Here is a 23,546-nt window from a genome sequence, read left to right on the forward strand (position 1 = left end):
AAAAACACATAATCATCTTTGTAAAACATATCAAAATGTTTTGATAAAACATTCTGCCCAATTCCTTATGATATCATTTTTCATTGTGATAGATTTAATTGTGATAGATTTAGTTCACAATTGCCCCTGCAAGTGCAGGAATAGACAGGATATTCTGACTGATGAAGGCAGCCTTAATTTCCACATGAGCCTACTCCACAGGTTGCCTTGGGGATGAGTTGAATCAGCTCAGTCTACAACAGTTTTCACTGTGGCTTACACCTCTCTGCAGCACCCACTGTGGGAACTTTGTGGTGAGACCACAGGACAAGAGAAAGTTTTAGGTTGCCAAGCAGTTCCCTCCCAAACACTGCCTGCTATCATGGGACTTCCATATGGTGAACCTAGCAATTTGCCTCGAAGTGCAGATGCAAACACACACATACACGTGTACTTTCCTAAGGAGTTGGAAAACTGAGTGTGCATTGGAATCCATAAGGAGGCAACTCTAGAACTGAAAGAGCAAGGACCATGTATGTAAACAGCCATAATAAAGTAACAGGGGATGACTATTTTTAATTTTATGTAAATCCATTTATAATGTATAAAACCTCAGAGAAAATAAAAATTCTAACTGTGTTATGGTGACAAGATTATGTGAACTCAAGACACTTGTTAATTCCTAAATCCTTTTTTTTCACCCACACTGAAAGGTATTAGGTATTTGACATTTAGAATATGGTGTACATTAAGAAGGACTGTCCATTTAGACAACTTTTCTCTTTTTCACTTGGGTGCAGAGGGATCCTCTGTTACTTCTTCAGTTTTACTAAAAAATTTATTCCAGCAACTAAATTGGAATATCTTATCAAAAACAAAATTATATTGGTTAATGGTTTAATTTTACTTCATTTGCCTAACCATTTAATTTTATTTACTTAAGTTTACTTAAGCTTACAAGAAACTATGAAACAGAAAACCAGAGTAGGAGCTATAAACCAAATACAATTACATTTGAATTAACAAGCTAGAATTAGCTAAATGATTTCTTGTTCTTTTAAATCACTCTGTATGCAAACTCCTTAAATCGGTTTCCCCACCTCCATAGTGACACACACCACTACATTCTACATACTGGGAATTTGCTGAATCCTATGCACCACCACAAACGCATCCGAGAGTCCCACTTTCACTGGGTGGTTGGCTGAACTTATCTGTGTCACTGAGACAGGAATCTGGAAGACAAAATAGATTGATGCAAATTTAATCGTAAAATTTACATCAACAAATTCATCTAAAAATAACAGAACAACCTGAATTAATGTAATAGTGGTCCTCAACACATAAATCAGAAATTCTAATGAAACATGTTGTAAGAAGGATACAAAATGACTGAAAAAGTTTCAATGCAGCCTGAAAAAAATTGCTTTTAGTTTTATTTTATCCCAGTATGATTTGCCTCTTCTCTATCAACATTTATATTATCACCTGGGTATGGTAAAAATAATGATACAGAAGAGGCAAGAGTATTCAATAAATGTGTCTGTTCTTTATTTGGAAAGAAATAGAATGATAGGCTTGTACCATATGAGAAGGACGACAGAGTACCTTCCCAATCCATCAGTATTCAATTCTCTATCAAGCGAAATTTTATTATTTTAAATCAGCAGGTCCAGATAACTGGCACCGAGGAGTGAGTAAAGAGATATCTGAGGAGCTCTCTAGCTTGCTGATGTTCATCTTGAAATAATGAGGAAATTCCAGATGCCTGAAAGAGTGCTAATCAGAGAAATCATAGAGAAGTAGGGCTGGAAGGGACCTCAAGAGGTCATCTTGTCCAACCCCCTGCCTGAGGCAGGAAAGGTCCTGTGCCCCATAGAGGGATCAAACCTGCAACCTTGGTGTAAGTAGATAATTACCAATACCCAAAAGGATAAGAAGGAAGACTCAGACAACTATAGGACAATTAGGTTAACATCAGTCCTGGGCAAAATAATTAAGAAGCTGGTTCAATTGGATACAACTGATAAAGTACAGGATAGGATTATAATTAAAACCAGTTGATATAATATATACTAAAAAGATCTTGTTGAGAAAACCTGATTTCATTTTTTTAAGAGACTGCAAATTTAGCTAATAGCAGGCACTGTATAAATGTAGTCGTTTTAGACTTTTGTAAGTTGTGTGACTTAGTACCATGGGATATTCTGAGATATACAATATACAGTGTCATTAAAGCAACAGAGGTGTAACAAGCAGTTTTTGTGCCTTGGTAGTCAGCACAGTGGCAGCAATCAGGCTAACAGTGGTGGCAGCCACCAATATTGTGCCCCTTCTGTTGATACCAAGAGAAGTGTCCTGCTTGCGCATCCTTAGTTATACTACTATAAGGTTACAGACACACATACATTTGAAGCCATTTCAAAAGAACAATGGCTATTACATTTTAATTGTTTCATATGGACAAACTGGGAACAATGCAAATGTAGCAAAACCTCTATAACTTGAGTTGGTGCAGGCTTCCTACATTTTTTAACAGTAGCAGCTTGTCCACATGTAGCCAATGAAATGTTATGTTTGCTGCCCTTTTGAAACATTCCTCTTTTGAAATAACTCCAAATCTATGAGCATCTGTATGCTAAAGCGCACACTGAATAGATAACAACTAGCTAAGTGACTGATCTCAAAAAGTAGTCATCCGTGACCTTTGGAGGTATCAACAAGACAGTAAAGAGCAAAGGATTGCTATACTTCTGTATACAGCATGAATCAGATGAATACCACAATATTTCATACAGTTTACAGTTCTGGTGTCCAAAATTTCAACACCTTTTAAAAATGTGAGGAGGATACCAAAAGGAACCACAAAGAATATTCAGTGGCTGGAGAAAATAGCTTATGAGAGACCTAAGGGCCTTGATTCACATAGGTTATGAGACAGAAGACTAAGAGATTACTTGACTATAGAATTAAAGTATTGTCACTGAAAGAAAATACCAGGCATCTAGGCCAGGTACAGACATTACACATAATCCAGTATAAGTGGCTGAAAACCAGTCTAAACCTGTAACAGTACAGAAGGTTAGCATGCATAGACTGGTTTAAATTGGAAGAACCTGGTCTAAGACAGACTTGAATGAATGTAATATCACACTGAAGTGATTTAGATTAGATTGGTCTACTGAACTTCTGAACTAGGCTGCCACTACATGGACCTGGCACGTCCAGACCTGAGTCAGCATAGCTGGGAGCCCTGCATGGTAGGGGACTCTGCTCTCCCCATTCCCAGACAGATGGCTGCTGGCAGGCGGTAGGGCTGAGGGGTATACTGGCCAGCCAGGCCAGGCAGTGTAGGGGTGAAGCCCCCCCCTGCCAGCCATGCTGGCTCAGGTGGAATCATAACAGCTTATATCTGTATCGTTGAACAGGGATGCAGTTGTTATGTCTGTACCCTGCCAGGGAGAATTCCAGCTTGTTACATCACTGTCTGCCTGTCAGTCTGTCTACTGACCAATGCTCTTGTAGTATATCCAGGACCTGCAGTATTTGACTGCCTACTGCCCCTCCCCTCCCCCCAGTTTTCCCTTTTGCCAAAATGAGATTTCAGCTATATGATTTTTTCCAGTTTACTTGGGGAAATAGGAATTCCATAAAGCTGGGGAAAATGTGAATTTTGAGAAATTAGGAATAGATTTCAAATATATGTGCTCTCCATAATCAGGCGAACTTGCACTTGTTTAACTGAGTTAATTTAGACCTTGTTACATATATAATTTGCCTAATGTTACAACAATTTAGCTAAACTGGAGCAACTTTGTTATACAGATATTCTTCTCTCAGACAAAAACAGCACCCAGTCTAAAAGAAACTTATTCACTTGGCTCAACTGATATTATTTATGTTTGTGCATGTCAAATGGCAACCAGAGAGACAATTTGCTTCAAGAATAAGTGATGTCAGGTTACACATAAAATAATACTTACCTTTACTGGTAAGTACAAAACAGGAAGATGGAACCAAGGTCTCTTTCAAAATCAGGCTCTTTGATTTTCAGTCTAATATCTTATCATTTGTTCTTTTGAATACATGAATAACTTGAGTCATTTGTTTCTTTTCTTGGAAATTAGGACAAGATTACATTCACATCTTTTAGCAAGGAGTGATGGCCTTTTGTGTATGATTTTCCCAACTTGTTTTTCTTTTGTTTTAAAATAACAAGGTTCAGAGCTTTAAAGGCACTTTCAGTTTCATAATATAATAAACAACATGAATGACTCATTTTGTGTCATATACTGTTATCTGATACTAAAATAGAAGACTGGTTCCAAGTAGAATGGAAAATACAAATAAAACCTTCTGCAAAAAAGTACAAAGCTTTGGAGCACAAATATTTCCACAGATTTTACCAAATTTTCTGCAGATGTTTGCTTTCCTGTGCTTATCATCATAATGAGACTAAAGCATTACAAGGACAAAGAAGCCAACCTCCTAAAACACAGAGCCAAGAAGCTGGCTTAAATAAAATTACATTTTTCTAATAATGTTCTCAGATCAAGTTCATCAGTTGGACAGCCCTGGCCAAAATCAAACAGTTATCCTTACAAAAGCATGCTGCAGTTGAACTAAAAATGCTGTACATATGAAAGAATAATCAAAGGAAAGCCTCTTTTCTTCTTTGGAAAACTACTGGCATTATTAAATATGCATATTCGCATTGTATATTTCCTGTGTGGGAAGTACTTATTTTAAAGAACACAATATTTTGGTATTTAGGAATCTATTAGTATGAATTACATTTTATAGATTAAACATTTTCTTAGCAAGCTTCCAGGATGCCCTCTGTATAATAGCAAAAACCAGATCACAAAAGCTTTCATTTACAATAAAAAAGTGAAATGGGACATTGATGACTACAGTCATATATAGGCAATAGTAACCACTTTCTATTGCATTGCATTTCTCTTTTGGAAAGTTAGCATAGGTACTTTATAGCCAAGACAGTCTGAGTATTCAATTACAGTTAGTGACTTTGACATAACTGTTGTCAACAAGGAGTGACAGGAGCATTGTGGGACAATATTTGTAGGACAATTAAAGAAAAAAACCCCTAAAAGCTATTTTATCCTTCATCTCAGCTAATCTAAAACAATCTGTTTTATAAGTGGCCGGATTGTGAATTAATTTTCTAAAAAGTACATTATCCTTAGGACATTTATATGCCATAATGACTAATGAAGACAATGTTGAAGAATGAAGAATGAGATCTAGAAAACATGCCATTTGCAATACACGATTCAAAGCCCTGAGTTAATCTGCAGCACTGGGCTCAGTTGCAAATATAAAACAATCCAAAATAAACATTCCCCAGCATAGGTTAGTTCTCACCCTGTAGTCTTTCTTTAAGGAGTCCTTCTACTTCAAGCAAACATTTCCACCTCTTCATCCTTTCCTCTCACTTCCTCTCCCTGTCCTTTTATATCTAGTCTGCCAGTCAACTTTCCCACATTACTGTTGATTGCCTGCCAGCTGAGGCCCCTTACATGGGTGGCTTGTTGTCAGCTAGCTAACTGATCCTGGCTGCCAGCATGCAGCCCATTACATTGTCTTATACGTGGGTGCAAAGATGACTGACGAGGCTATCTCAGGGTCAACAGACCCTGCTGCAACTTAGGCATGTGTTTCCATGTGGGGTGATTGGCTCTCGATTCTTGATTCAGTCCATAACACACTGTTTCTGCTGCTCCTGCTTTTCCATTTCCTGTTCTCATCATAAGGCTTCAAAGTACGGAGATCCTTTCAGCAGACTCTTCCTCCATTTGGGGCAGTCCTGGGCGACAGTCTCCCACAGGTTGATACTGATGTTGCATTTTTTCAAGTTGGCTTTGAAAATACCCTTCAAGCATTTTCTCTGTCCTCCTCTTCAGCATATACCTTAGTTTCATAGTTTCTAGGGTTGGAAGGGACCTGAGTAAATCATCTAGTCCGACCCCTTGCCATGGCAGAAAAGATTACTGGGGTCAAACGACCCCCAGCAAGGTGTTCATCTAACCTCCTCTTAAAGACCCCCAGGGTAGGAGCCAGCACCACTTCTCTTGGAAGTTGGTTCCAGATCCTAGCCGCCCTGACCGTGAAGTAGCGCCTTCTGATATCTAGCCTAAATCTACCCTCTACCAGCTTGTGACCGTTATTCCTGGCCATTCCTGGCAGTGCTCGGGGGAACAGGGGCTTCCCCAGTGCCTGCTGATCCCCCCTGACTAGTTTGTAACAGGCCACTAGATCCCCCCTCGGCCTTCTCTTCTGGAGGCTGAACAGGTTCAGGTCCCATAGCCTCTCCTCATAGGGCCTGCCCTGCTGCCCCCTGATCATGCGAGTGGCCTTCCTCTGGACCCTCTCCATGTTGTCCACATCCCTCTTGAAGTGCGGCACCCAGAACTGGATGCAGTACTCCAGCTGCGGCCTGACCAGTGCCGCATAGAGGGGGAGGATCACCTCCTTGGACTTGCTCGAGATGCATCTGTGGATGCATGACAAGGTATGGTTGGCCTTCCTAACTGCACCCCCACACTGCTGGCCCATGTTCATCTTGGCATCAATGATGACTCCAAGATCCTTTTCTGCCTCTGCACTGACAAGAAGGGAGTTCCCCAACCTGTAGGTATGGTGCCGGTTGTTCCTCCCCAGGTGCGTCACTTTGCACTTATCGGTGTTGAATCCCATCCTTGACTGAGCTTGGAGAATAAAACTTGCCTTGGAAGCCTGGAGTTGGACATCTAGATGATGTGGCCAGCCCAGCAAAATTGATGTTGGATGATCAATGCCTCAATGTTCATGGTACTTGCCTGTGAGAAGACACTAATGGTGATGCATCTGTCTTCCCACTGGATTTCAAAAATATTCTGCAGGCAGCATTGTTGGTACTTGTCCAATGACCACTGACAATGCGTAGGGGGTGCACATGGGTGCACACACACCCTCTGACCTTGGGAATGCACCCCCTGCATAAAGGCACCACCGACACTGCCGGTGGTGCCTGCAGGCAGTTGCTGCTCACCCCCGCCCCACACCTCTGCTGCTGACACCACTGACAGCATCTGCGGACAGTCTCCAATTGCTGCTGGCTGCCACTGCTGTTGCTGCCTGTAGGAGCTCACTGCTCACCGCCATCATTGTTCCACAGCTGACAGCGCTGCCACCACCTGCGGGAGCTCGCTGTGCCCCGCCAGCCTCCAGGGGCACATGGCATTCATGCCAGTGACTTGAGGTGTCTTCTGTACATTGTCCACATCTCAGCTTTCTACAGTAAATTAGGGATCACAATGGCTTGATAAATAGGGCTGTGCAAAACGGGCCCTATTCAATTCAGATACAGCCCAAATCAGAGACAGTGATTTGACAGATCACTGTCCCTGATTCGATTTGGCCGAATCTGAATCGGAAGATTCAATGCTGTTTTGGAGAATCAGTGATTTGGCCATCGACACAGCTTTCAATGTTTTTTCTATGTACCTCGAGGTACCAGGCATGGCTCATGAACACTACGATACTGGGGCAGATGGAGCATCCCACAGAAGCGTACCCCCCCCCACCCCATGTGCTCAGTGGTGAACCTGGAAGTGGACCGGAAGTACTTTCAGGTCCACTGGGGAGCATGCTGGAGGGCCCCCCATACCCCTCCAGCTTGGTGACTGGCTGTGGGGGGGATCCTGGGTGCCCCCCTAGGCCCGGGAGGCACCAGTCACCAAGCCAGGAGAGCACAGGGGCCCACCTGCGTACTCTCTGGCAGACCCGGAAGTGGACCGGAAGTGCTTCATGTCTGCTGCTGAGCATGCTGGGAAGCACCCCCATGCTTCTGTGGGATGCTTCATCCACCCCAGCATCTCAGCATTCATGAGCTGCCTGCACCTAGAGGCATGTAGAAAAAAACATTTAAAGCTGTATTTATGTCTGAATCACCAAATCTTTCTGAAACTCTCCAAATTGATTTGGAGGGTTCCAATTCAATTCAGAGAGATTAAAGGGTTCTTTGATTCAATTCAGATCTGGAGATTTGGTCACTGAATCCAGCCAAATCTCTACCAAACTGAATCAGGGACCAAAGCTTTGCACAGCCCTATTGATAAACCATAAACCTCGTTTCAGATGTGATATTGCAATTTTTGAACACCCATTTTTTCAGGCATCAGAAAGCTGCACATGCACATTTGAGGCAATGTTGGATTTCTTCATTGATGTCAGCCTTCTGTGAGAGATGGCTTCTGAGGTAAGGGAGATATTTAACAGGATTCTCACCATGAATCTGAATTACCTGAGCTGGGGTCTGCTCATTAAGGAGCTTGTTGATGCAGGACCTTAGTCTTCTGAATGTTATGTGTCAGTCCCATTTTCTTGTGTGTCTCGATAAAGACCTCAAAAATTGTCTGAAGGTCTACTTCGAATGTGCACACACTATAGCATCATAAGTATACTGGAGCTCAATGATTGAGTTCAGGGTGTTTTTGGTTTTGGCTCAAAAATTGTCTGAAGGTCTACTTCAAATGACCACACACTACAGCATCATAACAGGGTGATTTTGGTTTTGGCTCAGAGTCTGCTGATACTAAACAGCTTTCCATCCATTTGGTAGTTTAGATCTATTCCAACTGGAAGCTTGTTAGTGGTCAGAGGTAGTGTTGTGGTATGAAAAATCAAAAAGTGATGGAGCAATGACGCAGACTTGCTTAACTCCCATCTTAACCTCAAAGAGATACATTACTGAGAACCACTGCTTGCCATACTGTCATGGAGCAGGGAAAGAAAGGTGACAAATTTTGGTGGGCATCCATACTTCAGAAGGATCCACACAGTGCTTCTTGGTTGACAGTTGAAGGTTTTTGTGAGCTCAAAGAAGGTATGCCAAACAATATAAAATTTCCTGTGAAGAGTACATTTTTCTCCAATGGCTCTATTTGTCTTAATTACTATTTGAATTACTTATATTTGTATATTATTCTAATACAGTTGAGAAACATAGGCATGAATTTTATTTGCAGTTAAGTTATTTTCAACAAAAGTGAAAATCTGAACTGAATCCGAATCTTTCTCTCTTTTAAAATTATTTTCAAATTTCAGAAATTTTGCAATTTCAGCAAATGTTTCAACTTTTATAATAGTTTTTGGGTGATGACAACATGAACAAAGCCATGATTGAAGCTATGACTATTTAAATGAGTAGAGACAGACTAAGTCAATTAAATTTAGAGAAACGGTTTAAACCATTAAAAGGGCCAATGGTACCCTTGGCCCATCTGCACTGGCCATGTATTAATTAAACAGAGAAACATAAACACTGAAGGGACATTAATTTTAGGCACTTATAAAAGAAATGTAGATAAAAGTTGTTTTCTTTAATAAACAGCTTTGAGAGCTGACCTCCTATGAGATTCACTATAGAAGAAGGCATTCATTTTTAAAAGATGCCTGAGAACATACGCCTACAGATAACAGCCTCTATTACTACCTTTCATTGGTAAAATGCAATTATTACTACAGTATTTCCTGAGTATTAGGCCATTGCTTAAACATTCATTAGTGAAATATGAATTAGTTCTGTAACATAATATACCTTCAATATGGTTTTGAATAAGATTAAGTGCTAGGAAAGTGGTGTTAACAGGAAAAGGTGTACACTGTAAACAAACTAATATATTGAGAGCTTACTTTAAAACTTTGCTACTTTCTCTCCTCAAAAGAATAGGTAATACACAGGAGCCTGTAACTGGCTTACAAAAGGTTCGTTTATATTTTTCTGTAAATCAGTGCTGATATAACAATTAAAAGGAGTATCAAAATGATAGATAAGCCGTGATGATAGTCAAAGTATCTATTAAAATTGGAAAAACTGGACCAAACATGAGCCCAAATCATATAGTCAATTTAAAACAGCTATTAAGTTTGAAAAACTCTGCTACAAGGCCTCAAACCCTGCCACCCTTCTACTTTGTTCCCCGCCTCTACCCACACAGGGCAGATATTATGTCACTGTTGTTGGTGTCCAGTGAACGTTAGATGCTAGGTGCACTAAAGCCATTAAGTGTTTAGTGATCAGATCCCAAGGCTCCCTCTTCTCTAAGGCAGTATCAGTCTCACTAAGCCACCCTCACATGGGCTTGATCTCCTTTTCCTGGCCCCACATATCATCTAGTCCTGGCTGCCCAGGGGACTAGCTTCATGAAAAGAGTTGTAGGGCACTCTGAGCAATGCCCAACCTATGATGTGGTGGTTAGAGCATTTTACTGGAAAAGTGGGAGATGAAGATTCAAAATCCCTTTGGTGAGAGAGGGCTTCCTGCACCCTGTTCAAGTACCCTAATCACCAGGCTAAAATGTAGTAGATGTGTTACCTGGGATTACATACATGTCTGGTCAATTCTATCTGCCCTGGAGGTTTGGAGCTTTTTCAAAAGAGAAACACAGAAGTACTACAGCTATGCAAGTGCAAACAAAATCCAAACTCTGTATAAATGTCACTGAGGTACATAAAAATGAAAAAGGAGCTAGACCTCGGGGAGTTTCATGCAAATCTACCTTTCTCTTCTGGACTAAGTACTGCTTTTAACTTTTTTGAGTTGAGAACTTCCTTTGGATTTTGAAGGAAAGCCATACATTCTAGACCAGGGGTTCCTAAAAAGCTGCAGCCCGAAAGTGGCATACTACAGCCCAGCAGTCACAGCCAACTGCAGCTGAAATTTCCTGCTGGAAGACAGGTAAGGATACCCCCACTGCCTGGGGGGTGTGGGGGAAAACCCTGCACTGCCATGGGCCCTGTGGAAGGAGCTGCCACCTCTCCACCCAGCCCTGGGGGGATGGGGTTTGCTGGTCCATAGCCACTTCCAGTCTGGCAGCCAACCATGCTGCAGACCGGCATCTGACCCACAGTGGCCAAAGGATTGGCCAGGCTGCAACCCGGGGATTGAGATCCCCTGTTCTAGACTATCTTTAACCAAACAAATGGAATACGTAAGACTGATATACAGCAGTTCTCTGGAGCCTGGCTAAGCCAGACCAGGATTTGGCCCCAATAAAACTTCACAGTATTTATGGGGTTGGTGGGCCTTCTTGGGGCCAGGGTGACATAAGGAAAGCAATGAAAATGGAAACTGAAATTGTTTGAATAAATGGACATGAGGTGAAAAGTCCTGAAATAAAATATGAAAACTAGAGATGAAAACTGCCTTCAGGGCCACGTCCAGACATGTGTGGATGTTTGGTTCCCTGGGGACAACTAGTGGTGGCGCACCTTGTGCCGCTGCTAGTTGTCCCCGGAAATGCCTGTGGCACACACGCTCTGGCGTGTGGCAAGTTATCCTGGGTGGGGTTGGGCAGACTGGGACCAGCACTGGACTGGCCCCAGCAGCCTTACTTGGGGTCCTGGGGCCTCCTGGGGCTGCAGCAGTGGCAATCCTGCCATGCAGAGTCTGGCCCACAGTGGAGTGAGTCTCTGGTCGGCCAGGCTCTGGCTTTGGGCAGCACACGCTGCTACCACATGCGTCACTCCACTTTTTTGATATCCAGGGGTCAAAAAACCCTCCGCATTTCTCCCTGGCACTGCGGAGAACAATTGAATGTGTGGTATGTGGCGCCACAGGTGTGTCTGTGATGCCACACATCCCATGACCACGCTCACTTGGATATGGCCTATGTGTGTTGAAGGCAGGGTGGAGATGCACCTTACAGATTAACTAAATCAGAGATCCATAAGTTTTCATGAGCCCAAGGGCCCATCACTTCATCAGATGCTGGTATTGGACATGCACAGAGTAGTTGATCAAACAGCCTGTATGCTATTGACTCTGTACCACTCAAATAGATTATTCGATAAACTGTTCTGTGCATGTCCTTTCACAGCATCTGATGAAATGAGTCCAGGCTCATGAAAGTTTATGCATTTCTGATTCAATTTGTTTATAAGGTACCTTTATCCTGCCTTCTGCCTGAATTCAAACTAACACAGCTAACTACCTCTCTCTGCTTGATGTGTGCAGAGTTGATTTAAAGCTGGATTCCAGTAGAAGTCAACTCTCAGTCTCTAACAAATAGCTACTGTGGGATGTTTCCTAGTATTATATGGAAACTTGTTTGCCACGTATATAACATTAGTACTTCAGTTTGAGAAATTTCAAGGACAGCATGATGAAAAACACTGGGCCTTGCTATACATTGTCTCTTTTGCAATATTAATATGAAATGGCACTAAGAAGATAAGGTAGAAGATCTGGGATCTGTTTGTGCAACTGTTTTCTTACACAAGTAGTCTCATAGAAGTTAATGAGACTATTTACAAGATGACTCAACAACATGAATGAAGGTTCCATAAGAGGATCTTCAGAAAGCAATGAAGTTGGTACACCATTGACAAATAATTTAATTCCTAGACATATGCACAAGCACCAGATTGTCAAGTGTTAATTTATAAGTTTTTGAGTCTTCTCAGGCAGAATGTTTCTTGTCAATGATTGGACATTTTTTTAATGCTTATCAGTTCAATGTAAAATATAAGGGATTGCATCATTTTTAATGAAGTAAGGCATACTGTAGTTAAAGACTAGAGCCTATGCAACAATATTATAGGATCTGCCAAATTTTGCTCCTGACAATTCAAGGTGACATACTATAGTTCAGGCATTTGGAAGCATTTCAAAAGGTGTCTGGTTAACCATTTATAGATCATATTTATGTTACTATCTTTGCATTCTTTTAAAACTCTTTTTTAAAATACTCTTTTTGCAAGATTTCTAAAGTACCTGTCAACTGGGTATTTAATCATTCCAGAAACTGTAGCTAACAGCTTAGCATAGTTAGACTTTGTAGTGGAATTTATTAGTACAGCAGTGCTGGATACTGTGGAAAACACAAATCCATCACACTTAAATAAATGACACTTCCACAGCTTAAGTCTCTTAAAAAGAACTTTAATTAGGTTTCTAACCACAATCAGCAAGGTTCTGGAACAGCTTTCCAGTAGAACTAGAAAAGCAAGCAACTTAACTAGTTGTAAAATGGAACTTGATAAGTGTACAGATAGGATTACATGCCATGATTGCTTGCAAAAGCAAGGGTCTGGACTCTATTAAATAGGAGGTTCCTTTCAGTCCTAAGTGACTCTAAGTAACCACACGTCAACATAATTCTCTGTTGCCTGAGACCTTGCATATCACTTATATTTGTGCAAAATGGATGTAAAATGTTCCCTGTTCCAAATACACTTTATGCAGGTGTTGTAAATAATAAAAAGATCAAAACACCAACACTACAATCATTGCCCTTAAAAAGTCACTATTTTACTTTATGAAATGCCTCTCTCAAATTCAAAGTATAAATATAAACTGCAGTTTAGTAAAATACATCTTAAAATTCCAAATGTGGCTGCTGTTCTCTCCACTTATCCAGCCTCTGAAGGCTTTAATCTTCCTGCAGACCTCAACAACCAAGTTTGTAGCATCAAAATCAAACTTAGCCCTATTGTATCACCATGGGAAAGTCTGCTCCAAACCTAAAGTCAACAATCTACATTTTTATAGGTCAAAGCCTGGATCTTCAGTGACATGCAGAAGTTAACTGAAAGCCAGAGCAGATAATACATCCAGCATGTTCTCTGTGAGAAACATGGCTAAGTAAGCATGCATGCATATTCTGCACCTCCTGAGGATTCAGTAATCTTAAAATATAGTTTATTAATGTGTTGTAGTAATCTGGTCTTCAGGTTCAAGGGCATTTATCTGTCTTAGGTAAATTTGGTACCCATAAACACAGTATTGAAGTCCCCTGCACATTCTTACGTAATGTAGGAGATTACTGTTGTTTTAGAGAAATCAGGAGCTTCTCTCAAGTTGCTCAGGGTACCTGTGACAGGCATAAAATTGAACTCAAATCTCTTGAAACTTTGGCTCTGGATTCTACCACTGGGCTATACTTCTTCTATCAGAGAATAGGGAAAAAAATCACATTCAGAAGGAAAGATTGTAACCTTCATGTTAAGTTTTATGAAAAAAACGGAACCATATTGGTCACTGTCAATTACTAACAAAGTAGGAAAGCTTATCTGAGTGAAACTGGCTTAAAATGGCTGGTTTTTGCCAGTAAGAAAGTCAAAGTGGCAGTCATAACTCTAAAGACCTGACACTTCTGGGAGGCTCAAAGAATACAGCTAGACAAAATGAAGAAGAATGACTCTGATACCACTCTTCTATGGGGGTACACAATTTGATTGCAATCTGACTAATCTTACCTGCAAATAAACTGAAAACTGCTCACAGAGCTAAGAGCAAGATACTATAGTTATTTCCTACTTTTGAAGCATAAGAAATGTCTTTGGACAAACAAATCCAAAAAAGTAGACCCCATCTCCCAACCTCTACTAGCAATTCATAAATAGTCAATACTTATAACAACATCCAAAAAGTATCAAAAGAAATTCACAGACTGATAGTCAAGCCACATACATGAATACCAGCCTTTCAAAGGGATGTAAATTTCAGCAAGCAGATCTTAGGAGTAATGAACTGTGAAAGTAAATTTATACATTTGAACTTTCAAGTAACCAAAGTAACTATTATACAGTGGTTCCTGACATACAGCAACTATGGGATTATGAAGTGATTCAACTATTTAAATGATAGTTGTTAGATGTAACTTACTTCTTTATATCCAAAAATGATTCGTCCATCATTGAGAAGTGTAGCCTGAAAAGTGAAACTGCCCATGCTGTAATTATCCTGGAGATGTACATGATCCCACTGGACAACCAGTGCTGTCCCTGTGAATCCCAGAGTGGGAACAGAGAGGCAAGAGAAAGAAAAACATGAGAAAAATAATAACTAGTTGTTATCCAGAAGTCAATTCATAAGTTTATATTAAATAAAAATACTTGGCCTCTATAGAGCATCTTTGAACCCAAAATCTTAAAGCACCACAACTACAATAAACACTAGCTGAGCAACATACTGTCTTTCAAGGTAAATATCACAGGTCTGTAATTAACTACCTTAATTTCACATATAGATAAACTGAGGCAAGAGAGGTTAGTGGCTTATCTCAAGCTGTACAGTAAGTTTGTAACAATTGTCAAGAACAGAAACCAGTGTTCCAAGTCAAATCTTGCTCTTTCATCTACACTGTAAGACTATTCATTTGTTTTAGAACAATGCCTCTGAACACTGGCGTGTTAATAGAATTACTGGTCTTCTAAAAGTGATTACTTGGGGCATTCTGTCTCCCCCATTCCTTTTACATAAATATAATATATCTATAATTATATTTTCTACCTAATATAAGCTTTCACTGAGATTCCAAAGACTGAAAAATATAAGGTGTTGGCAATAAATATTAACTACATAGTCTCAATTAAAGCTACAGACAGGGTAAATGTTAAGCCTAGTGGGTACAGCGTTAGCTGCAAGAGGCTTATTAATATTCATTGAAGCTTTTCGCTCAATCCCCATCCACCACACTAAAAACATACCCCCAAGTGAGCTGCATGCTTTAAAATATGTTTGATACTGAATGTTAGAAAACCCATTCAGGGAGCTAGGCTGAGAAAGTCATAATCAAAACAGTATTTACTGAAAATATCTCTCATATTTGGGACTATATCCTTCTTCCAGTGTACATCTTTCTCTAACATAAATGGGAATTGTGTGCTTTGATTCACAATGCTTGATTTCCATCTCTTATGGGACTACTCTGAGGATGCCTCAGGGTGGGTCAATGTGCTTCCATCTGGATATATTTTGATGAATCCTTCAAGTATCCTGGTCATCAATCTTCAGTGTGAAAGCTTACATTCCAGTTTTTTAGTGGTGGGAGTTAGGAAACTATGAACATGCACATCTTTGATGCAGTTTACTGAAATAAGTCCACCCTACCATTTCCAAGTGCATTTTCAGTAGCATACTTATGCAACAATATTCCTCACAGACTGTAATGAGTATGCATGCACATAAGATACTTTTAAGTTATTAACCAGATTGCTTTGAATTGTAACAATGATGTATTTATAATTTTAATTTTAAAAGTATTTTTCCCCTTTCAGGAGTCATTTTCACCCTGATAAACACAAGCAAAAACACTCTATAATCAGTGAGATGGTGCATCTCCTGATGCACATTCATCCCAGACTTCTGGTACCAGGATGTTTGCAGCCTCTGTGGCATTTCCCTGCTTTCTCAGGACCCATTGGAGAGCTCTTTGCAAGGCTAAGTTCCATATGAAGTAGCAGCAGCAGTGATACTTAGATAAATCATTAAATTCTGCCTATATCAAGTACAGAGCTGTTTTGAAAATTATTAATTTATTTTCAGAGTACAACAAAGGACAAAACAGGAGGAGGCAGCTAATGATGTGCAACTTGTTTCGCTTCTTTTCATTTAGAGTAAAGGATCATATCCACAGTCAAAATGAATATGGCAGTTGACAGAACTTCACACTCAGAGAAGTGCTGATGTAAGGAAGTTCTCAGCCTTCAGGGGGCTGAAGCCCAGTAGCAAGTGATCGGCAGTAAATAGTCTGCCTGGCTGGAAGGCTGGGAACAAGCTGCAACTGATGGCTACTAAATGAAGGCAGAGGGCTTAAACACCAAAGAGGGTTAATATCTCCAGGAGCACAGTGCAGTGGAGGAGATAAGTCTGTGGTGCTAAGGGAGAAGCACAGAGCCTGGGTTGCCCCTCTCAAGATCTGAACAGAGAGAACAGGTTTGGTGAAGCGTTGTTTGTTGGTGTGCATGGTCGCTTCTTTTGTTGTATATTTTGTTTACTGCAGGGATAAGATTGCCGAATGTTGGAAATTCCTGAACAAGGAAAGAGCTAGGTGAGTGGCCTTCATAAAGTTGGTTAGTGACCTGCTTACAGTTGGCTTCTCCTGAGGAGAAACGTGTGCTTTAAAGACTTGGACAGAATCAAATTGTCTTTACCTTGATTTTGTATCTTAAGGTAAATTACACCAGGATTGAGACGGGACAGACAAACAGGTAACCTGGTGCAGCTGCATGCAGTCAGTGACTACTACTGCATCTTGCCAGTATAGGGCAAAGAAGAAGATAATCACCTGACTGCTACTATCAAACAGCTAGTCAGTGATGCACACAGAGGATGCATCTCCATACGCAGGGAGTGTTACTGCTTTTTGCCACTGTGCATACCCCTGCATGCAGGGTTGGCAGGGGTCAAACTGTCCTGGGTGGGGTAGCAGAGGCTGGAGCCAGCACCTGTGTTGGGCCCAGCAACCTACCAGGAGTCCTGTAGCTCTCCTGGGGCAGCACTGGCGGCAATCTGGCTGCTCGGAAAGCGATTGGCAGCCAGCGTAGCTCTGGCTGGCCAGGCTCTAGTTTCTGGCGGTGCCTGCTGCTGCTATGTATGCCACGTGGGTTTTTTTAGCATTTTTTTTTGACACTGGGATATCCTGGTATAACGCCCTCCCGGCACACTGCTAATTAGCAGCATGGTGAATGAGTCCACATGTACCACGTGCAGTTTGTGGTGCCTCAAATAGGTCTGAGGTACCACAAACCACACCTGAACACTTGTGGGGATGTGTCCCAAGAGATCACACCAACACTGGTAGAGTTTCACCCTTGATTTTTCAGAGGAATTATATACTGGATTGGGTTTAGGGGCTACCATGATCGGTCTGCTACTTTTTTACACTGATTTTCTGTCCACAACTTGAAACAACTGCCCGACCCCACCTTTAAAAGCAATTTAACAGAGTCTGCTTGACCCAACATGAAGACTGTATTTGAGGGAGGTACTGACCATTAAACGGTCCACTCTAAAGATCCTCAGATCCCTTCAGTAAGGACCACAGGTTGTAGACCTTCACATTAAATACTGGATGAATGTCACTGATTTCTCCTTTTGCAAATTATCTGGATAGGGAGTACAATTTTCTCAGATATATTTGAAATATTTGAAACAGTTTTAACTGGACTCATACTTTAGGTTCTATATTTCTGACCACTGATTGGACTTCAAGAATGAGACTTCTTGTTAATACTTATGATGGCTAATAGCTAATGCATGCTATGTTTGTAAACATGTGTGATAAAAATCACTCAGAGGAAATATTCCTTCCAATATAATCATTGGCTAGTATATTCATGGGAAGGAAATACAAAAAGAATGTGTTGCATACTGGACTCTTCCAGCCCTATCCAGCCTCTCCTCTCAAAAATAAAACATAGACCCTACTAGTATAAACATAAATATAAATAATAGCTTCTAAATTTACGCTCCTATTTATAAAAATCTTGGCCTTAGCTGCCAAAGTTCAGGCACTCATATTTGAAAAGTTTACCATAAAGCTTTAAGTATGAAATCGTGTGTGCCTCTTTTGTGTCATCACTAGATTTACTATTAGAAGCCCAGGGCAAGGCAGCAGCTGTCATTTCATTGCACAGGTCAAACTTGCAAAATGTTTGTTTTAACACCATCATATGACTAATATCTCCACATTTATGGGTTTAGAACTGTCCCCTAAAGAACAGCTCTAAGTATAATGCTGCATTTTTATCCTTTAAAATTGTCTTACCAAGAACTGCTAAACTTTTGGTATTGTTGAATTTATTAGGTCCCTAGTCTGCATGTTTAATCATTGACAGGTTTATTAATCTTGTACATGCCCTGTTTAGGTATATGCTTAATATCACATCTCACAAAACAATTTTATTAGAGCTACTAGGTGGACAGGACTTACTGCATGAACTGAAGCAAGAGGGCCTTGTACATTTTCAGGAGAAAATTTTCTTTTTTAAATTAATAAAGTATATTTCAAGTCTGGAAATGGGATCACATGCTTTTAGCACATGGTTTTTTTCTTCAGTTGTTTAACAATAAACATTCACCAATGTCTAAACATGTTCAATTAATGTTATATATATAAAATAATAGTTTAAGTAGTTTTCCCTTCAAATGAGGATAATTTAGGAAAATAAAAATAGCCAAGGGACAAAGACAGATTAATTTATGAAGAACTATTACATACCATTATCAAAGTACCTGACTGTTGAATTTCTTGATACACTGGGATCAAAATTTGCCATTAGAGGTGCAATGTATTGTGTGGCTGTGAGCATTCGATGAACAACTTCTCCAGTATATATAAAACCTACAATAAAAAATATTGAAACTGTTTCAGCAACTTCTGACAATATGTAATAAAAAGTCAGATTTAATTAGGTATCAAGAGAGTTTTAGACAGTCATCAGGATAAATTAATCCCAACACCAAGGTTTCGCAATAAATTAAAAAACAACAAAAATTGCACAAAAAATTTCTGAGGGCAGCTAGAAAATAAGATTTGAGATGAACATAGGAGAAACCATTTTAAAAAGTAGGCTTCCATACCGGAAGAAAAAACAGATTAAACTCACTATTCCATTAGGGTTTTTTCACTTATGGGCCAAATCAGAAAAGCTGCAAAAAGTGAGCTATTCTCTAAAGGTCCCAGTTACCACCTTCACCATTTTCTTTGCATATTGTTTCTCTCCTCTTCATCACTGTGCTTGTTTCCCTTTCCAATTGTTAGCTCTTCACGGAAGAAATTCTGCTTTTCTTTATATGTTTATAAACGTGAAAATTAATCTTTTCAGCAGGATCCGGTTTCCAATTTTGAGAAAAACAAGACAGATGAAGGGCATAAGAGAGGATGAATTTCCCATGGCTGCAGGGCTAGCTACACCTCTGACCTATCCTGGTCTTTTTTCATTCACTCTCTGCAGGGTTTGGCCCTGTTGCTTTATCTTTCTGGGATGGAATTCTGCAATAATCCCTATTTTAGATTCACTCAAGGCTGCAATATCCAATCTGCATTGTGCTTATTTAGGCTACTAGCCAGTTGCCTGTCAAGAATGATGGGGGGGAGGGGAGTGGGCGGGGGGGAGACCCGTGCTTCCCCATCCAGGACCACTCCCCACTTCCCTCCTGCTGCTTGGGGTCCAGGCCTACTCCCCCCCACACCACAGTAGTGGAGGGAGGGGAGGGCAGGAGCAGGCCCAGACCTGATGTGGGGGAGGACTGGGCCCAAGGGTGAGGAGAAGCCAGCGTGCTGTGGTGGGGGTGGGGGGGAACAGCAGGCCCAGGCCTACCCAGTGGTGGTGGGGGGACAGGAGGAGCAGGCTCAGGGCCAACACGGGGGAGGGGGAAGAGTGAGTCAGAGCCCAAGAGGTGGGGAAAAGACCCACTCCCCCCTTCCCCCCATTGCTGCTGTGTTGGGCTGGGCCAAGCCAACTTCTCCCCCCAACGTCAGGCCTGGGCCCACTCCTCCCCTCTCCTCCCCCCACCACCACCACCACTGCCATGTCAGCCTGGGTCCACTCTTTTGTATCATCACAGCCGTGCGTCAGGCTTACTCTTCCCCAGCCCCGCTGCATTGGCTCATGTCAGCCCTGCGGCAGCAATGACAGAAGCAGGGTAGGGTGGGCCCAGGCCAGCACCACTGGCCTTGCCCCCCCATGGAGTCCCGACACTTCTCCCACCCCGCACTGCTGCCACCACCTCCAAGGAGCAAGGGTGGGGGGCAAGGCCAGCTCTGGTGGCCTTGCTCCCCCTGCTCCATTGTCACTACCTGCAGGGAGCAGGGCAGTGGGGGCGAGGCCCCCTGTTTTGTCCGCTCCATTGCTGCTGCCTCTACAGAGCAGGGCGGGGGGGGGGAGGTGAGGCCATCATGCCCCCCCTCCTCACTCCATCCCCTGTGTCCCCGCCATCACAGCAGTGGTCTATGGGCTACAACCTCCTGGCCAAATACTGTATTCGCACTCTGACTGGCTATTTCAGTCAACCAATCAGAGCACGAATAAGGCGTTATGGCCAGGCAGACAGATTAAGGCTTTTATAATATTAGAATAGGTGAGTGGATTTGGCATCTGTGCTTCTTGTCTACAGGACTCTTGTTTTGAGAACAAAAGTGTCATTTATTGTAATGCTAGGAAGGGCAATTAGAGAAACAGGTCACTAGAACAACATATAACTGATGCATATATCTACTGTATAACACATCTAAGGTTTACCAACCCTGACTGTAGCCCAAGCAAGCCTAGCTTCCTCAGATATCCTTAGCTATCATACTCAGTCTGCTTTCCTTGAACAATGGAAATCACTTTCTGAACTGTTATAGACCTTTGCTCTTGTCAATTCTTGGCTCTGACCCTCCATGTCAAAACTAGTCTGCTAGCTGACAGGAACCAGAAGCTAGAATTGACACGGCTAGTATTTTGGGTAATGTCTCTTAACAACTCTTTTTAAGACTTAAGTGAAGCTTAAGTTATTGCTCCCTTCTGCATAATTTCCATCTTCCTATTAAATTAATCCCAACTGTGAAATTTCAAAAAACAAAAAATGAACTGAAAACAATGTTTGAGCTGGTCAAACAATATCCCACAAAACAGTTTTCCTCTAAAAAATGCTGTCTCCTTGAAATCCAACTGTTCCATAGGAGCACACTGACTTAGAGTAAAGTTTCAACAGAAAGAAAGGTGGTAAATCTCTCCCCACTTTTCTTCTAATAGAGGGAGGTTTTGTCTACATTCACTGCCATTTTTTCCATCAAAATTTTGTTAACTGCTTGTTAACAGAATAAACAATTTCTGATATTCAGTTTAACGTGTTGAACTGTGCAGTGATTAGAGATGACTGGCTATTTGAAAAGGACAACTGATCTGGTTAGAAGCAGTTACCACCAAATACCAGGCGGTAATTTCAAATGGAAAAGACAGAAGACCCATTAATTTAGAAGTATAAACCTAAGCTGAGCAAAATTCTAGAAAACATATTCTAGGAAATATCTGACATTGACAGGAAATATAGATTACAGGACCTTCTTACCTTTGTTTTAATTTAAACAACAGCTTTCAGTTTTAAGGGGGCAAAAGAAGACATAGAGTATTTTGAAATATGAATGCCTACAGTTCAGCTCCTAAGTTACCATTTAGAAGTAATGATCGGCTTGGTTTTCTGAGATGTAGGTCAAATGTCAATGATCAGTTTACTAACTGATAGAAAAAAATAAATATATTCTACCTATTTAACAAAAACAAAACAGGTTTTTTTTCATTCTGTACCTACTTTTGAGTGATTAAAAAACCTGAACTTCTAAAATATTGTGTTGTTATTGGAGTTTCCAGAGTTTCATTTGATTACATGTCCCTTAAACTATGTAGCCATCCTACCAGTCAAGAGTCCCTGATGCATTTTCATTACTTCTTAGTCACTGATGTCTGCTTCTTAAATGCCTTTCCCTTAAGTCAGGGCTATCCAACTAGTGGCCCACGGCCCACTTGCACCCCACAAGGGTTTAAACTGAGCCTTCCAGGATTGTAACTAGCTGCTACTCCCCCCATTGCTCTGGATGTAGCAGCATTTGCGGGGCCCCAATCCCCACCCCTCCAGCTTTTGATTCCTGCCCCACCCCAGGGGGTGGAGCAGTGCAGTAATGCAACTCACAGAGTTGGAGGAGCCTGCAGCTGGAGAGCTGAGGATGCAACAGGGCATGTGGGCAATGGGGACTCCCTGGGTCTGTGGTACAGTGGGAGGACAACCAGATATGTGGTGTGCTGAGGAGATGCTGAGGTGTGCCAAACGAGATGTCACTGCATACATTGTAGGGGGAGGGGGAGGAGGTATGGAGCATGCAGCCAGAAGTGACTCTGGCTTTTTTGAAGTTAGACAGCCCTGTATGGTCAGACAATTAAAATAGCTTTTTTTCATGCAGTAGTTCTTCACTGGTAGAGCCTGAGGTACACGGCTATTGTCATATTCCTATCCAGCCTTGCAACTACACCTCCAATATTCTGAATCCATTCTCCAGTATATATAAAAACTTTAAGGTCACATTCATGTCTCATAATTTCCTTTAACAACTTGGATGAAATTCATCACTAGAATCAATCCAGGATCCTTATATACATTTTGTTTTCACTCTTTCTTCCCAATTTACACTTGAAAATGTTACCATCACAATAGTACTCAGGAAGGATTAAATTCTGTTGGAGGCCTTGCATAAATAAATCAATCCAGGTAATTAGTAATCCTAATGTGTTGTGTTTTCAATTGTTTGCCAAATACATTTTTACTGTAGACAAAAGCAGAAAGCAGGAGAATAGTGGGAAACAAGGCAGGCTTTGCATGAATATCATTGTAATGAGGACTCCAGTCATGCTTCACAACAGCTTGGGAAGATGCACAAAATCATTTCAAAGCATCCCAGAAATTCAAAAGCTGAACCACTGTTGAATGTAGATGTTTTATCCTTGCCATTAATACTTTAAATAAGTAGAAAATGTAAAATTACTACTGTATGGGCTTTCACAGAAATTTGGCAAGCAGTGGCTACCCTGTCCTTGACCCTGTTTGTTAGTGGTAGCAACTTACTCTTGATCATTTAGTCAGGGAAGAATTCTCCAGACCCACAATTTCCTGAACCATTTAATCTTTCTTTTGTGGGAGGAGTTTGCAGAGCTTCTTTCCAAACTGACTAAAGAAGCTGGGAACACATGATGCTATTCATCCCAAACATGACCATATGAAATTTATGAAGCCATCATGT

The 23,546-nt window shown here is 41.1% G+C and overlaps 1 protein-coding gene across 1 annotated transcript in view; it reads right to left on the bottom strand.

The window, feature by feature from the left end:
* The window catches only part of PLXDC2 (plexin domain containing 2), a 467,547-nt gene that overhangs the window by 142,928 nt on the left and 301,073 nt on the right, over window positions 1-23,546 (bottom strand). The window contains exons 5-7 of the mRNA XM_019508320.1: window positions 18,990-19,112; window positions 14,651-14,769; window positions 1,115-1,214 (exon numbers count right to left, since the gene is read on the bottom strand). Coding sequence (XP_019363865.1) covers window positions 1,115-1,214; window positions 14,651-14,769; window positions 18,990-19,112 — 342 coding nt within the window. The remainder of the gene's footprint in view (window positions 1-1,114; window positions 1,215-14,650; window positions 14,770-18,989; window positions 19,113-23,546) is intronic.

This window comes from Gavialis gangeticus, unplaced genomic scaffold (genome assembly GCF_001723915.1).
Source record: "Gavialis gangeticus isolate Ggan-Ray unplaced genomic scaffold, GavGan_comp1, whole genome shotgun sequence".
NCBI classification, from domain to species: Eukaryota; Metazoa; Chordata; order Crocodylia; family Gavialidae; genus Gavialis; species Gavialis gangeticus.